Genomic DNA, 18,381 nt, shown 5'->3' with positions numbered 1-18,381 from the left:
CTACTTTTACAGTTTTCGGAGACGCCGAGGTACTGGCATTTAGCCCCGCAGTTCTGTTACGTGTCAGTAAATCTATCGAGACGAGGCTGACGTATTTGAATACCTTCAAATACCACCGGACTGAGCCAGGATCGAACCTGCCAAGTTGGGGTCAGGTGCCCAGCGCCTCAGCCGTCTGAGCCACTCAGCCCGGTGTACCTTAATTAAGGCCAAACGTTTCCTTCCCATTTCTAGCCCTTTCCTATCCCATCGTTGCCATAAGACCTATCTTTGTCGGTGCGACACAAGGCAAATTAAAACAAAAAAAAAAATCTGGATCTCTTCTGTGACGAGGTCATTATTGCACACCTTTGTAAAACCTTTGTGCTTCAAGCCTGTCTCTCGCAGTCTGTTGCGAATGGTTTGGTCTCTGACAGTTGCTGCCCGCAGTTCATTTTGGTTCTCCCCAGCCGCAGAAGTGCGCACAATTAACCACAAAGCGATCCTCTTTGGCATAAGCTGGAGTCATCCGAAAATGTTTGTAACGTGACGCGAAAAAACGTGCAGGCTACGTCATCTGAAACTGATGGCCATGACCGGGAGACATATTTATGATCATTTGATTTTAGCAAAGGAAATCGTTTTGTAATTTTTCGTTTACTACCCCTCCTCGAGTGCCATCATATTTCTCTGAACCGTGTGTACAACAGTGCGGCCACTGAACGAACACATTCCATCTAACTCTGCATGTAAACAACCCGTTATACAACAGCTTGTCACTTTGAGAGTACGTGCATCGTTGATCACGCAATACTTTTCACCATGTCGTAAGAGGAATAGTCATGGCGATTAATTTCATAGGCAACATGTGGGACCAAACTTTATAGCTTGCACATTAACCGGTTAAATGCTATAACCGACCAAAATCATGTCCTTCTGATTTTTTGTAGTAGTACTCTAATACATCCCTCAACGTAGGAAATGGTGCGACTGTAAAAGTGGGCGTTGTACACAGCTGGGACCAGAAAACAAGATGATGGTGTGTTGGGAAACGACTCAGAGTAGAAGTGGATTTACTGTTATCGTTTTATTTTCACGGTATGTTGAATGTTGTCTTATGTTCTGACATCGTATGAACATTTGGAGTCACGAAATTAGTGATACAAAACGTGTGACGTTACCTGGCAACCGTGCAGGCTGAGATGTGAAGTATTGATGGATGGCCACGACTGAGACATATCAGTGTTCTCCCCAGGAATTTTAGTCAGTCAGGTGGCAGGAATGAGTAGCCGGGCGGGCAGTACTACGTAAAAATGAAGATAAAATTGCAATGCATTCCTCTTAGGGCGTTATCGATAACAATAATATGCCCTCGCTATCTTGAGCAAACATCTTAATTTGACGTCATCTGGCTGCTTGCTCATCAGTTTCGACGTTCCGTTGTACTTTAGACCTACTAGGCGGCAAAGTAAACCGAATCTCTCTCGGGTGTCCAAGGCTGAATTTTAGTTAATTTTGTCGGGTAAACACCAAATATTTCACTAGAGATCTCTTGGAGGCCGTAATCGTACAACATGGAGCACCGCCCTTCAAAAATCCGACGACCTCTGCCGAGTTCGAACCCTGTGTCTGTAGCAATGATCCACAGAGTGTATTGACAGTAATATCAGACACGTAAACTATTTTAGTGTTATTATCACGAACATTCATTATCAGAACACCAGGGCTTACCATACGGGTGGAGTACTCTCGTGCGATTTCACGCTAATCCAGACACCGTCCCCGTACGGCACTACGTTATAGTCAACCTAAACATTTAAACTCCGATGCAATTGAAGCAATTACGCTGACAATAATGAAGATTTATCATTTAAATGAATGTTTTACAGTATTTACATTTTAATTTGGACCACGCACTGACTCAAATATGTATTAATATTACGTACCTAGCATGCATGTAGGTTATGTTAGCCTGGCGATAGACCGGTGCGCCCACTAGAATAGGGAGAGCACTGCATATTATCAAAGATGGCCGATGTGATCATGCGGGCTGCGAGTAGATGGCCATGACTGAGACATCAAGGATGGATTCGAGTCCGGCTCCATGGCTTTAAGGTTAGCATGCCGGGTTCGTTTCCCGGTAGGGTCGGGAATTTTAACCATCATTGGTTAATTTCGCTGGCACGGGGGCTGGGTGTATTGTCCTCATCATGACGCGCAGGTCGCCTACGGAGTCGTATAAAAAGACCTGCACCTGGCGAACCGATCATGTCTTCGGACGCTCTCGGCTCTAAAAGCCATACGCCATTTAATTTCGTTTCAATTTGAGTTTCATTTATTGAAAGACATAGGCCTATTTATGATTGACACCATTTTTACGTTTTCTTTGAGATTTTTCTGTTCAGATATTCCGATACAAACCATTATCGCTTTAACTTAGTCAAATAGATAGCTTGAGAATGTTAGAGCAATTCCAGAGATTGTCAACTAATATGGTAAAGCGAGCCGGCCGCCAGTTGAATGTTGTGTTAACTGTTATTGATCGTCACCGAGAGAATTAACGAGACATGTTGATCAAGTAGGCGTCTGCTTACTTGCTTTTCACTCTTCAGATGGTGGAAATAGGACTAACAATAGAGCTTGGGTGTCTGCAGTAGCATTGACCAAGATGTATTCCACTTCTCTTGTCCATCTGAATGAATTGCACACGGTTCCAACTCGCACCAAGGTTTAAATCGTCGCAATTCACGGCGGTCGGCGGTTCTCAAACTCGTCAATTCTGCGGCCCCCCGTACAGTAATACTGGCTAAATTAGAATTCGAGGCGAGTGTTAACAGTTTCTACAGTATTATATTTAACGAAATTCAATGCATTCTATATTCTATTGTTAAAGAGCTGAACTCTTGTCCCGTTTCTCTATGGGGTCGAGTATGAAGTGGAATGAATCTTCGTAGTAGTGGGTTCGAATCCCACTCTCTGCAGCCCTGAGGATGGTTTTCCGTGGTTTTCCATTTCCACACCAGGCAAATGCTGGGGCTGTACCTTAATTAAGGCCACGGCCGCATCCTTCCAACTCCTAGTCCTTTCCTATCCCATCGTCGTTATAAGACCTATCTGTGTCGGTGCGACGCAAAGCCACTTACCGAATCTTCGTAACGAGTTTTTATGACTGGATGCCCTTCCCCACCCCAACCTCATCATACGAGTTAATGAGTTGATCGTGCGGTTATGGTCGCGTACTGTATTCGGGAGGTGGTGGGTTCGAATCCCCCTGTCGGCGGCCCTGAAGGTGGTTTCCCATTTTCACACCAGGTGAAAACCTTAATTAAGGCCACGGCCGCTTGCTTTCCATTCCTAGCTCTTTCCTATCCTTCCATCGCGGAAAACTTTCGATGTGTTAGTACAACGTTAAGCAAGTAGGAAACAAAGGAAAAATGGCGTCATAGGAAGAGGTGCTGGCACATAGCCTACTCCTGTCGAATTACACCAAGCGGTCTGCTCAAGGCACCAGCAACGTCGTCATACGCCCTCACTCCAAGTGAGCCCAGTGGAGAGATTTGGAAGCTCTTGGCACTTAGTCTAGTGATTAGTGCCGCCTAACATTCTGATGGTAAAAATGTTTTTCGACCAACGGGATTCGAACCGGCTAACCACGGTGTTGACCCGTTAACGATCATCGCCACCAGGTAGGCTCTTAAACTGCCTAACTAAGCATACGCGATACGGCTTAACTGCGCCTCCCGAAACGATTTTTTCGATCTACTTGTCTATCCATTTAAAAAGAAAACAATTGAATTAAGTTACTAGAAAGATCCGAATGTCTGTGTCAGGACTCGTACAAAGTTCAGCAGGTTCGTACATTGGCGGAGCATATAACACACTGAAGTTGTTGAAGAGAGAAATCTGTGCTGTCGATATTCATCACATTATTTGTTTGATATTTTTACCTGGTACACCAGGAGAAGCAACTGAACTAGGAGATGCACATCCCAACTGCTTATTTGTGTTCATCCATATTATGGTGAAGTCTAAGCTAACAATCATTGAAACAACACTTACAAAATATTTCTGATTATTGAGTTTGTTTACGATCTTAGACTGATTAATGACTTGTAAAGGTTGTCAAAATATTTGTTTGCATTCGCAGACCACACCACACCACACCTTGAGAACCAGTGGCCATTTGGGGCATTGTGGACCAGCATATTGTGTATACTTTAATGTGCTCTCTCCTCATCCGGGTCTACATCCATTTCTTGTCAGCCCCTAATCTTTTTACCACCTGTATCTATCTTTGTGTCTTCCATTTATCTAACTCTTTTCTTATCCTACTCTTTCTACATCAAGACTGAGCATGGCCCCTCAATGAGTGCTGATGGCTCGCTCCTGCGGGATATGAAACAGGCTCACGTAGTACCGAGACTGATGGCAAGGTTGTCCTTGTCCTTTAGTATTTTCATGTTTCTTCTTCTTCTTTCCTATTCTCTGTTCCTTGTCATCTTCCGATCTTTCTTATATAAATGACTTGATTTCCCACTTTTTAAAATTACATAAATATTTTTTTAAGCCCTGCTGTGTATTAAATCATATTCCATTTCCTGTTCAAAAACAATATAAAGTGGCAAAATTGATAAAATGAGGTTACATTTTGGAGGATGTCTTCTTTATACCTACACTTGGTTATTTTTGTAGAAGGACGATGAGGATGGATCGTGCACAGAGGAGAGCTTGGACCCCTGGGCCGGTCTGGCGTACACAGTTGACCTTGAGACTGGTAAGTTTGATTACTCTTATGGTATCTTGAGCCTTTCACTGGGTGGGGTCTCCACAGAGAAAGCTCCTGCTCACTTCTCACTGCTGCCTTGTGCAAATTAATTGAGCTGTAGAGCAGATTTAATGGAACACTACTACTTGTGCTGTCCCTGCTGTATTGGAACAGCAGGAGATAATCAGAGTGAAACACAAGAATCTTGCTGCTAAAAATTAGCAACTGCTGGGGAGATGGAAAATAAAATAAATTTAGAATTTTTAAAATTTAAATTGATATACAAATTTGCCAACCGTGAATTGAATGGAGCAGCTGGAAGTCTGCATTTATGGCAAGGAGAGAAGAAGAAAATTTAAAATACAGAATGGACTAGTGCTGGTTACAGAGGATAAGTGATGTTACGGAGATGTTGAAGAAAGTGAACTATGTAAACTATAATGTATCTTTCATATTCCTCTTTCTGACAAGCGGTTAATTGCTAAGGTTCATTCCTGAAAGTAGGATATTGTCTATTAAGAAATTTGCTGTCTGTTTTCCAGTGTGTCACTTATGAATTCTGCTAGAAATGTAATATACAGTATTCTGTATGCATAACTACCTCTGAGAGAGGGAGATATTTCCTCCGCTAGTACACTATCACTGTGTGTTGTTAACTAGCCAGTGTCCTGAGAACATGTGCCATTCCAGCTGAACGAGTTTAGTGGTACCCTGACAGGCCTATCATTTCACTGCGAAAGAGAAACGTCTGTTTCTTCATGGGAACCTAATGTTTGATAGCAGAAGAACTAATGTGAGCCTTGCAGAAGAGGCCGCTCTTGTTGAAGAGCTGGACCTCCCAGTCGGCAGCTGTTGGCTCCAGATAACATCACGCTGTCTGGCTGACTTTGCCACTCTGTAGTCCCAAACATGAACTTACTTTCTTCTGATTTATCAAGACAGACATCACATTATTATTATTATTATTATTATTATTATTATTTATTATTATTATTATTTATTATTATTATTATTATTTATTATTATTATTATTATTATTATTATTATTATTATTATTATTATTATTATTATTATTATTATTATTATTATTATTATTATTATTATTATTTCTAAATAAGCACATTTTAGGACTACATTACTGCAAGGTGTTTGTTTTCCTACCTTCCCTTGTGTCCATAGTTCTTTCCCTCTTTCACGGTGGCATTCTTCTCTTCTTGGTCAGTTTGCCATTTCTTTTGTTTTAGATGTCTCCTTGTGTTAATCCTGCCAATTTATTATTATTATTCACAAACAAATGTACCAACATCTTCACTTACTGAGGTGAAACTCTTTAATTATTTAACTACCATCAATTAAAATTGGAATCTTCTCAATTTTCTTCTATGTATCTAGAAGAAATGAAGATAGCTCCTTCAGTTGTGACCAGAAATCTTGAAATTTTGCTAGCAGTTATTTCTTCTGAAATAAATGAAGGGCTTTGTCATCCTAGATATGATGTTCTGGCAAAGACAGCCTGAGTATTGATTGAGACTGCAGTACATTTAATAAGTTTTTATTCTTACCAGTATCAATAAATTTATTTTGCAGAATTAGTTAACGTGGTAATCTATTTTATTAAATGGGTCCCTTTGTCTGAGGGTATGTGAAAGTGAGAGGTCCTTGTTTGCAGATTTCCTTCCCCCCCCCTTCAAGAAACTATTTCCTGACTCAGTTGTGACACCTAACTCAGTGACAGGTCAGCTGGTAAGAGGAGACAAGGGCAGTCCCAGTTCTTCGCAGCCCCTGACAAGCTCATTTCTCCTCCCTGGCTTCATCAGTATGGAACAGAGTTTTGTACACCAAAACAACTTCAGAGTATTTTTGGTATGCAGTAAAAAGTTTAAACATATTTTGTTTCATTATTACAAAGTTTTAAGTACGTATTATAAAATAATTGCTCACCAGCGGAACAACTAGATATCCCACCGGGACAAACTCATGACCGACTACTGTTCCGTCAAGCCATCCGACACGGAGTTTTCCCAACGTCCCTTACAAGTAAGAAGACTACAGGAACTAAGTGGACCGAGGAGAGAAAGCTGGCTCATAGTCAGCACATGAAGGACTATTGGAAGAAGAAGAAAGCAACAACTTTACCCAAGAGTAGATACGAGCCCCGTGGTCCTCAGTAGGCCTAAACGACAAAGAAGAAGAAGAATTGCTCACCAGCCATGTTGAGACAGTGGTCAGTTAAAACAGCAGTCCTCAGAGTTTCCCATCGCAAACCTCCAATGTGCAACACCTCGTTAACCATCTCAGTCAACAAGGAGTGACATGAAAAATTCAAATTTTCAGATAATTAGTTTTTTTAATGAACTGCCCTGAAGTAAGTTTGAAGAACTGCAATTCATGAAGCATCATACTTATTTACTTTGTCTATCACTGAATTAAAATTCTGAAAATCGTCTGCTTCCAACCATGTCTTTCAACGAATAACAATGAGACTATGTGGAAGTCCAAGATGTGGTTTTGGCTTGGAACAATTGAGTTCTTGTGGGCTTTTACAAACTCTTTTTTTGCCATTTGCAAGTTATTTGTCCACCTCAGGATATAAAGTACACACCTACTCAAATGCTCTGTGTAAACTGTGTTCTATTCATGTTACGTGTGTCACGTTTTGGAAGCTTCAGCTGTGCTCCTTGTATCTTGAGCAGCATCCGTAAATAAGATGAAACATCAAATTTGACCAGATTCGGTCATAACACCTCCAGAGATTCAGTAAATAAGCGAGTCATCGCCAATATAAAACACCACTTGGAAAATATTCCATTATTTTCTAGTGCACCTGCCTCTTCTACTGCTGGAGTCTGGTAATCAGATGTAAGAAAAGTTGTGTGTGAATCTGCATAATATGCAGAACATTTTCAAAATGGGGATTTTGAAGTGGAAGGTGCTTTGCCTAAAAGAACTTGTCGAGAGGTTGCACTTGAAGTGGCCATTCTGTGTTTACTACCTGCTAAATGGTGCAAGATCCCCATTTACAGATTTCTCACGTTTTTGATAGAGTACTATTTTTCTATCACTTGAAAAAGTTAGACTAAACTCAGCAACATATTGCTGTAAAGAAAAATGAACCAATCATTTCACTTATGTACTGGCACTGTATAAGCGGTCTCAGTGACCGAAGAGAGTTGAGCGGAGTGAGAGCACCTGCAGTGAAGGTCACAATGCATTTTCATGTATTTTTTCATAGCATAGGGCCGAATTAAAAACGAGAATAATATGTACAATAGTTAATAATCTGAAATCAGAAATATACAAACATTCTCAATCCCCATAATAATCTGTACAGCCCTATATCGTACAAATTTATGTAAACAACGTTAAAAACAAAGAAAAATTCACTTGAATAGAGAGAGATTTTTTTTTTTGCTAGGGGCTTTACGTCGCGCCGACACAGATAGGTCTTATGGCGACGATGGGATAGGAAAGGCCTAGGAGTTGGAAGGAAGCGGCCGTGGCCTTAATTAAAGTACAGCCCCAGCATTTGCCTGGTGTGAAAATGGGAAACCACGGAAAACCATTTTCAGGGCTGCCGATAGTGGGATTCGAACCTACTATCTCCCGGATGCAAGCTCACAGGCGCGCGCCTCTACGCGCACGGCCAACTCGCCCGGTAATAGAGAGAGAGAGAATGGAAGAATAAGAATAGGAAAGAACCAGAAGGAAAATACTAAGCTTAAATTTATGTGAGAAATATCATGAATAATAATAATAATAATAATAATAATAATAATGAAGAGAATATAGCAATTTATGTAGTAGAATTATTGAAAATATTTATTTTATTAAAAAAACATATTGACATAAAAATCTGTTCCCTTTTCACCAGGAGGGTGGGGTTGAACGTTGGTGGAGAAGGAGTCTTGATGTGGGAAGTATAAGATGAGAAGATCAAGACAAGAAAAGGGAAGGGATATGATTAATACTAGGAAAACAGGACAAAAAGCAATTACAACAGTAAAGGGGAGGAATAAGCAGTGGCATGTAACAGGTGTTGTCTCAGCTACCATGTAGAAGCATTTTAATTTGATGCCATCGGGCATTTTACTCTAGACCTACTAGATGGCAGAGTAAACAGAGTCTCTCTTGGGCATCTGTGGCTGAGCTTTAATGAATTTTGTCGGATGAACACCAGATGTGTCGCCCGAGATCTTTTAAATGCCGACATCATATGAGATGAAGCGTTGAATGGACTTTTTCCCCACCCTTCAGGAATCTGATTTCTGCTAATCCTCAGAGGCAGCTGGCATATACAATACAACCTGTAAGTTTTTTCAGTCTGTTGAACACAAAATACAAACATTAGTTCATACCTGAAGAAGAAAACCTGCTTTTCAGTATGTTTTTCTGTTTTCATAATATCTGCTAAGCTGAAAACCTCAGAGAAAGGAGATCTTAAAACTCACTAATATCTAGAAAAAATAAAATTTAAAAAGAAATTAAAAATTAAAAAGTGGGGGTATATTGCATTTAAATCCTGGCTTTTGTGATCAAAGAGAAAGTTATTTATAGACTGGTTAAGGAGAGAAAGCTGTGATTCAGCCAAACATTTAGGTTCAGAAGGAAACAGTCCACTGTCATATCGTATTCTCTCCCAGAGGTCTAAAATACATGCACATTTTGGCCTGTATAAAATAGTTGCCTTGGATCAGTGCCTCTGTGTTTGAGTTGTTATTTGCTAATGAATTTTGTCTTCTTTTTTTTGCCATATTTAGTCTAAATTAAGAAAAAATGAACATTTGGTGTAAATTGACCAATAAGTTTTAGAATTATGCTTCTTTTTTTGAAAAAGTTTACTTTTTTGTTCTGGTTTAAAACTTGGTTAGTCTACTGTGCTTAGAGAGATCAGGGCAGTAATTGGTACCATTAGGTTTGTTACTGCTGTAATTAAAAAGCGTATATTTCGAACAAGTTTAAAAAAAAAAGTGGTATTGCAACCTAAGAACAGTTGATTTTTCCATACATTGTCACAAGGTATTTCTGAAAATTTTCAGCCATTTAAAAATGGATGCTGCAAATAATGAATACCATAAAATCACCCTGAAACTGATTTGTCTGGAATATTCTGAATTCTACAAAAATGTACTTTTGAGAAGAAAAAACAAAAAGGTGGAGTGGGTCTGCCCAGTTAAATTGTGATTTAACTGTGTCTGCTGGACCTTCGAAAGTGACCATCATCTACCCCAAAGTTGGTCATTCTTGGTCTAAAATCTCAGTAGCGTCCCTTCTTAAATGAAAATATACAGAAATCTCAATACCCATCTATCCATTACATCCACTAACTTGTAGTGAAATTTAATTTTTAACCAACTGACCTTGACAAGATAATAATTTAGTCATAGATCCATAGTAAAAGTTCACAGAGCGTTCCTCATCACATGGTAATAGGTAGTCATCAGCAAGCAGGATGAAGATTCTCATAAAAGCTTAAGATGTTTTTGTTATGAAATATTCATTTGTCATTTTAAAGTCATAATTATGTGCCTTAAGTTACTAGACTCTTGTCGAGCTAATCCAAGCAATTTCATGCGGGGCACGATGTTGAAGTGGCTGTATGCTCGCTCGATGGCGAGTACGGCCGCTAGATAGGATCTAAGAGCCGCCGGCAGCTGAACGAGTGCGTGCATCGCAGCTGGGCCCTTCTTTGTTGCCTGCACCCCAAGGACCGACAGCCAAACTATCATTAGTCATAAACTGGGGAATCCATTTTTCCATTGTGTTCTTATTAAGCAAACCCCTCCGCCTTCCCCCCATCCCCTCGAAATGTTCCATCAATCTTTCAAAAGAAGTAGTTTCTCTCTCTTTTTATTTTGAAATGGTTGCTTGGCCGTCCGGAGTGCAAGCCAGGCGAGGTGAAGCGAAGCGAGGCTAGACAAAAGCGAGTGCTGCTCGCTGTGTCTCGTCGTACCGTAGCAAAAGACTCGGTAGGCGAGCAAATAATGGACAGCGGTGACAGGAAACAGCTTTCGACTCGGTTCTTCAATGCGCTCTGGATTGAGTCGAGTTCTGGCTTCATTTATTAATAACGTGCAGCACCAAATTCTGGGATGGCGGGGGGGTTTTGAACGTGATTGTAATAATTCAGTGCAACCCTTTGGGAACCCTGCTTCAAAAGTACAGTACTTTATCTTGTATCCCTGTATTGTGCTGGTTGTATGAATTATACTAGCTATTGATCGTGGAAAGTATGCAAATTAAATTCTCTTTGAAAAGCTGTGAAATTTTCAATAATTGTGGTCCATTACTTCTTTTGTATCAGATAAAAATGGAGAATGTTAAGTAGACCATAGCACAAACTCCAATTTTTAAAATCCTTTATGTTGAAACAAAAATGTTTACCTCAGTAAAAGTTTAATGTTCAGTTTTCTTTTTTCCAAGTGAGCATAGTAGATCATAATCCTGGACATATAAGTTTGTCTTGTGTCAAGAAACAGCAGATTAATCACTGGTCATGAAAACAAAATAGCAACTTATTTCAGAGTCAGTCTACAGATGTGAATGTTCTGAACAAATACAAAGATTAAACCAGAAAAGTACTTGTGAACATAAATCACTACTTTCAATCACCTCCTGCACTGAATTACCAGCAGTCTGAAAATCTCCAAAGTCTTAACAGTTTTTTATTTTTAAAGTTTATTTTTCTTCCTTAAATTGACAAGATTGTTGAAAATGACAAAGAATGCTGTATGGCAGTGCTATGAAAATGAAATTCATTTTGATACAAGAATATACAGAGATAAAACGCATACAGAAAAATCAGGCTATTGGCAGGCTTCATAACAGCCCTCATTCTGGAGCAGCTTTAAAGTTACCTGAAAATGTATTGCACTCCACCAAGATTTCAGTAGTTTGAACTTTATTTTGAACACTTCCACCAAATCATCACTTGTAACTTGTATTGTAGAATTTTATTCTGTCTCCGCCAAGACGAATATTGCACTTGTTTGTTTTCAGACAGCTTACTCTGTCAAAAACGATACACAGACAGCGTTATCAGCAGCCATGTACTATGCTAGTCTGACATCAGAGTGTGGAAAATAAACGTGTTCGTTTATTAAATGTTTCCTTCATCTATTTGTGTACTTTAAATATTAAGGCAAATAATAATTGTCTATTAAAATAAAATATTTTCATTTATTTATAAATCTCTATGTCGGGAGACCTCCACCTCCACTATCCGATGCATTTTAATAGTAATAGTTAAATAATTGTAGGCATGTCATAAATTGACATAGCAAAATGTAAACGTTATAAATAGTTTTGTAATGTTAATAAAATAATAATGTGAGAGCGTGATCACTTGGCAGTAGATACTGCGGATGAGTTTCATGTACTAGTTTCTTTTGTGTCGCCTTAAAAAACTGTGAAACTGTTTCAAATTATAAAAGAAGAAAGAAAAAAAAAAAAAAGGAGGGAGACTTTAGGAAAGCAAAGAGGAGTCCAAGAGAAATGGAGAGGTGAGGATATGAAAAGACATACATACTATTAAGAATCAATGGCAGGTCTCTGTAATGCTTAGCTCGTAAGGATGAGAAGTGAAGACTCCGTGGCCTGTAGCCAATATGAACAGATCACACCCACAGTGTTTAGAGGCTGGATAAAACATTTGTTGCAACAAATGAAATGCGATTCTTGAAGGAACGTCTCATTTGATAGTTTTTATCCTGCTTGTTTTCACTTCTCCCATATTTTTGCTGTACTTGTTAAGTCAGACTGTGGAGTCATTTGTCTTACATCGGTTTCAGGTTAATATGACATAGGACATATGACTAATGGCGTGTCACTATGATGGATGATAAATAACTCTGCAGCTAGCAGTAAACATTTTACCTGCTTGTAATGTTTTGGTGAAGCCGCTTGACCCCATCAGGTGGGGCCATGCATATCATCATCTATCAGCCCGTATCATCTCTCTCGAGTCACTCGTAACAAATGTACAGTATTACCCCAGCGTCAGAAGATTGTGCTTGATGAATGACGTTTTTATGTTATTGCCAATCTATTTTTTAAAATAAATATTTCGTTTCCATGACCACATTATACTTGGAATAAATAAACTTTAAGCTTAATTTGTCGTGTTGTGATGTTAAGTAAGAGAAGAAGTGTGGCCAGCCGGACATCAGCAGGACTTGCATTAAATAAAACATAGCGTCTTCAGTTCAAGAAACATATTCTCTCTGTAACATTTGAGGAGTTCTCTGCAATAAACCACTAACCCTAAAAACATGAAATTGAGATATCGGCAGTTAAAGTTTTTGGATATGTTTAAATTCTTAAATTAGCAACAAACATGAATGAAGTAAGAGGGAAGATAATGATACAATTTTTTTGCCTTTTCACTTCTAAAAGAGACTACTGAATTATGGCAGGAGAATTACAGGGTTCTTGGACATAGACATCTGAAGAATTAAATCAATCATTCCAAGCAAATTGTATTTTTTTTAAATTTTAGGCTTATTAGATATAGAAATTAACTAAAATAAATTTAAATGTGATGAAAATAGTCCCAATATTTAATATTTGAAAAAACAAAAGATTCAACGAAAGTATTCCGAGCTACTTCAGCTCATATTTTATGAATGAAAATTAAATTTATATTTGAAAGAACAGACTTGCCACCCATTGTAACCCCTCTGAATAATTCACAGCTATAATGTTCCATTGTATATTAATTAATAGTAGAATTTTGTATGCATATAGTGATGGTGTGAAGCAAATGGGAAAATCTCTCTGATCTGGGTTACTGGGTTCTTGCAGTAAACTCCTCAGTTACTCTCTCTCTCTCTCTCTCTCTCTCTCTGTCTCATTTGTACCTCTTAAAGCCATTGTGAAGATTTCTCACATTTGTGTACCTATTGTTTATAAAAATAATGTTTTTTGTTTCGAATACAGTTCATTCTTGGTGGGATACACCATCCTTTTCTCCATAGATTACAGGCATGGAAAAGAACCTCTTCGGGACAAAATTTCCAGCACATCGGTATCTGCAAAAGCTGTAAAGAAGGGAGAGCGTGCTCTGCTGCTGCAGATTTTTCCAGTTGGACGAGTGAAAAATCTGCTGTAGCGGAGTCGTTCTCTCTTTTCTCGATCATGGAGCGAAATTTGACGAGGCCACGTTTTTGGCTCCCACCCGTCGGTATCATTCTCGTCTGTACCGAGAAGCCTTATAGATAATGAAGCATGACAGCTGGAAAGAAGAGGGCTTAGAGATCAGGAGAGTTTGGTGACCATTACTCGCTGCCAGTTGATGATGCTCAGGTCTTAGAAACAACTATCCGAGAGACAGAGAGCGGAAAGTTGATGGTGGCGCTGTACTACATAGCCTTCTCGATGCTGAAAAAGTAGTGTAGCTGGAATTTCAACACTTTTGAAATGTCGACACAGCCTAATATCCCGGGAAGACATCACATAAGTCTGCACTAGTTTCCTGATATTATTATTTAGAAAATTAAGGTCCATGTGGTGAGCCGTATATTTTTTATGAAAGCCAAAGGCAGATGCGGTAATGTCTCCCTTAGTGCACTCTCTATGCATTAGGCGACTTGCAGAGGTGTCTCAACGGCGCACCAGCCGCGAGCATCAGTGAGAGGTGTGTCATATTCCAACTGACAAGCCTGCTTCCACACTGGTGCAGTAACTTCACAATTGAAAAAGTAAAAAATCTTAAATATTGATAAATTAATTCATTAATTAATGTAGGTTTTTTGTGGTTGACCTTATTACAATCTGTAGCTTTAATATGGAGTACATCAAAGTGGACTTTTTAATAAATAAATGCATTAATTAATTGCCATCGTTGAATATGGAAACAGATTTTACACAGTTACTTTCTGTAATAAACTCTAATTAGTTTTTCACTGATTTTTGATGGTCCTAGAATTACTCTTCTAACCATTCTTCTTAAAGTGATGTTTCTGACTTGAGACTGAAAACAACAGCGACTACCACAGTATAAAATTTGGGTATTTTTCCGTATTAGTGTGGCTACTGACTGTTTCTGCTGCTGAGTGCCTTTTATTGTCCAGTTGGAAGAAAATTCTACCCTCAGACTTCAAAATTGAAAGGGAGCAGTTTTGATGACGCAAGGCTTTTCTTATACACTGTTCATTACACTGTACTGAGGTGTTGCGAGTTCCTTTGAATTGCTTTGCCTGAAATATTTACCACGCTCGTTTCACACTTCTTTAGTCATCGAAGGGCAGGGTGGCAATGTTCGGGACAGATTCTTAATTTTAATTTTTTAAACATTGTTTTAACGTGGCAAATTTTCAGTAGTGTTGACTTTTGTGTCTCTTTTGACATTATACAGTAAAACATAATCCTTCCATTTATAATTTTAAGATACAAACGAAACAAATGTCCCTATGCAATAATTTCAAATAGAGAATCGCTAACAAAGTCATCTTCTGGAGTAGTTATAGGTAGATCAGTCATTCGGCTTGGATTGAATGAATGCTAATCCGCTTTTCATGAAACTGGCCACAGTAGAGACATCCAGACTTTACCTGCACTCGGTGTTATCTCAGTCCGTTAAGCGGGGAATATCGCTTCTCAGCCAGAGAGAAGAGACTTTCACTCTGTGTTTCTTGTTAACAAGAGCAATTGTGTTCAATATGTATCTGCCTTTTGTTGGTCGCATGAAATCGAAAAGTTCCTTATTCTAGCACTGCACTCGTTGCTTTGAGACCACAATTTTATTTCTTTTAATTTTATTTTATTATTTTATAAGAATATGGCTTTTAGTGCGGGGAGTTCCGCGGACTTGTATGGCTTGCCAGTTCTGTAGCTCATTTTCGCAGTACAGCCCATGAGATTGAGCTTCACGTACTGCTGTGTGTGGGTGTAGGTGCAATTGTACAGACAAGGAATGAAAGGGAAGCAGCCGTGGCCTTGAGAAAGGTACCAACCCATCATTTGCCTAGAGTTGAAATGGGAAGCAATGAAAAATAATTTAGAGGGCGTCCAACCCGAGTACAGAGCTGGCAGTCATAACAGGCATTGAGCTAACTTGTTGGGTTAGTTTTAGTGGAGGACCACTTAAAAGGTTCTCCTGATCGTGGTGACTTTCAGTGAATTACTAGACATTGATTGTTTCTCCTCAGCTTTCAGTAGATTTACTGGCACGTAAAAGAACTCCTGCAGGACAAAATTCCGACACTTCGGCGTCTCTGAAAATAGCAAAAGTTGTTACGGGGACGTAAAGCCAATAACATTGTTCTTCTCTACAGCTTCTATCAGAAATTGTACTGAATACATTTTGATATAATTTCTTGTGTTTATTGGTTCCGTAAATGGCCACAAAGTTCATTTCCATGAATTCATAGGTAGTCTTTAATAAATGTTAGCCTAACAATCAAGACACAGATGAAGACAGGAGAAAAGCTTTTTTTAGCAACTATTACAGAATTAAAAAAAAAAAGATTAAGACTACTTTCAAGTTGAACTCTTCAACAAGATCTGGGGATCAGTAGAAGAGAGAAAGCTAAGAAACTGAGTGATGAAATTTTGAAAACAACAGATGAGAAGAGCAGAGACCTAGCCACGTTGGTTGGCAGCACAAACTCATTATGGACTTATTTGAAGGCAAAAAACACAGAGGAATGTGGCTGCTCAGTACTTAAAGGTGGTGGAGAGTAGTGCCGTATCATTACCCTCTCGAGCTGCCGGCATTCACCTGGCCACCAATTAGAACCCCTCCCAGTACAATAGGCTAACCTGTCTGAACTGTGGGAAGATGATATGTACAACAAGAGTTTTCTTGGTGTTAAATGCATATGTAACAGAGATTCTAAAAAAGTAATTTTAACATGTATGTAAACTAGGAGACAGTTCCTTATGCAAATTTCCAGGTTTTTATAGAGGGGCCTGAATTAATGGACATTTGATGAGGAACTCGTGTGCCTCTAGTATTCTACCATGCAGGCGGCTCAAAGCAGAGTCCAGAGCAGTTTTAATAGATATTGCTTACTAGTTTCTGTGTTTATATAATAATACCAGTGAATCAACACACAAGTTATGTTATACGACTTTCAATCCTTTTATTAAAATGTTGAGACAGTCGCCAGTTTGTCAGGAAAAAATTATTTACATAAATACATGTAAAGATTGAGTAGCAAAGTGGAGTCTCCTTGTTCATAAACGCAATTTAAACATGGTTACTTACTGCATCAAGGAAGACTATCTTTGCAGTTTTATAAAACATGTTTTTGTACTATCCTTTATATATTTAACTTTGTGACTGTCCATATCATCGTAAGTACTGTGCAGATAATTTTAACATACTACAAACCAAACACCCTGAAGTTTCAGAATTAAGTATTTATTTATTTTCCACCTAGTCGATACAATGATTGCTTAAGGCAATTTTTAATGGTCAAAAGTGGTACATGTTTCGTATATTATCAACATCTTCAGCCACATAACACTGTTTAGATGAAAAATATATAAAATTGACAAAGTAATGCTTTAGAGGAAGTGTCCTTAAAATTAACGTAAGATTGACAAGATTAAAACAAACAAATAACTCAAGAGAATATAAGAATCCATTATATTATCAAATTCTAGTATATTTGAAAATGCTTGAGAAGGATCACGAAAAAAGAATTGGAATTTCTCCTCCTACAGATAGCCCTACAACTTATTCCTCCTCAGTTGAAGCTATAGGTGACAGCAAGGAAGTTCTTGACTCACCTATATCCCCCGCTCCTCCACCTCCTCAGGTGCAAGAGCAAGGAAGAACGCATCATCAATATTACACCCGGCGCAAAACTGTACGTGCAATCTGTCACGGATAGGATTGGCAATATTCTCAGAAAGCACAATATCAAGACCATTTTTAAGCCTAATATCACCATAGGCAATTGTTTGCGATCTGTCAAAGATCCTATTGGTTTAAACTGTGCTGGAATATATATGATTCCTTGCTCCTGTGGATCGGTTTGTCGGCCAAACATGTAGGAAAGTAGCAACAAGGGTTAAAGAACATCGCAGGCACTTACGTCTTTGCCAGCCAGAGAAGTCTGCTGTGGCAGAACATGCCATACATAATGACCATCAAATAATTTTTGATGCAACTTCTGTCATTTGTAAAGAGAATCATTTTATTCCCAGAATCATTCGTGAGGCGATTGAAATTGCTAAACGCCCGAATAACTTTAACAAAGGTGACGGCTATATACTGAGTAGATCATGGCTACCCTCCATAGTTAACTCGTCAACATCTTTCTCCGTGACTCTGGAGGCCCTGGAATGAACTATATTTCTAACAGGGTCTCTCTATCTTGAGTCTGGTTACTATGGAGAGACCGTAGCCATTTTGCTTTGTTGTTGCTCTGAAGACGATCCTGGTCGCAGGATTGAAACGCGTCAGCTGGTATTTATTTATTATTACACGACCTAATATCCCCAAATAATTATCATAAGGCTTAATAAGATTTGACAACTAGGAATTAGTTATATTTTCATCTACATTAATAATAAGAGCCGCACTGTGATATCAGGATTTCTTCATTTCGATAATTACTTATAAATTGTATAATTTTTAATTTATAAATTGATCTTCTTTCATGAATTATTAAGGAAAGAATATTTATTAG

General features: G+C 38.7%; 1 protein-coding gene across 6 annotated transcripts in view; it reads left to right on the top strand.

Annotated features, from left to right (window-relative positions):
* Positions 1-18,381, top strand: part of cnc (cap-n-collar) — a 553,804-nt gene that overhangs the window by 379,335 nt on the left and 156,088 nt on the right. For all 6 annotated transcript variants that reach the window (XM_067156616.2, XM_067156615.2, XM_067156620.2 and 3 more), the window contains one exon: positions 4,672-4,753. In XM_067156616.2, coding sequence (XP_067012717.1) covers positions 4,672-4,753 — 82 coding nt within the window. The remainder of the gene's footprint in view (positions 1-4,671; positions 4,754-18,381) is intronic.

Source organism: Anabrus simplex, chromosome 12, assembly GCF_040414725.1.
Source record: "Anabrus simplex isolate iqAnaSimp1 chromosome 12, ASM4041472v1, whole genome shotgun sequence".
NCBI classification, from domain to species: Eukaryota; Metazoa; Arthropoda; class Insecta; order Orthoptera; family Tettigoniidae; genus Anabrus; species Anabrus simplex.
This window is presented reverse-complemented; position numbering and strand designations above follow the sequence as displayed.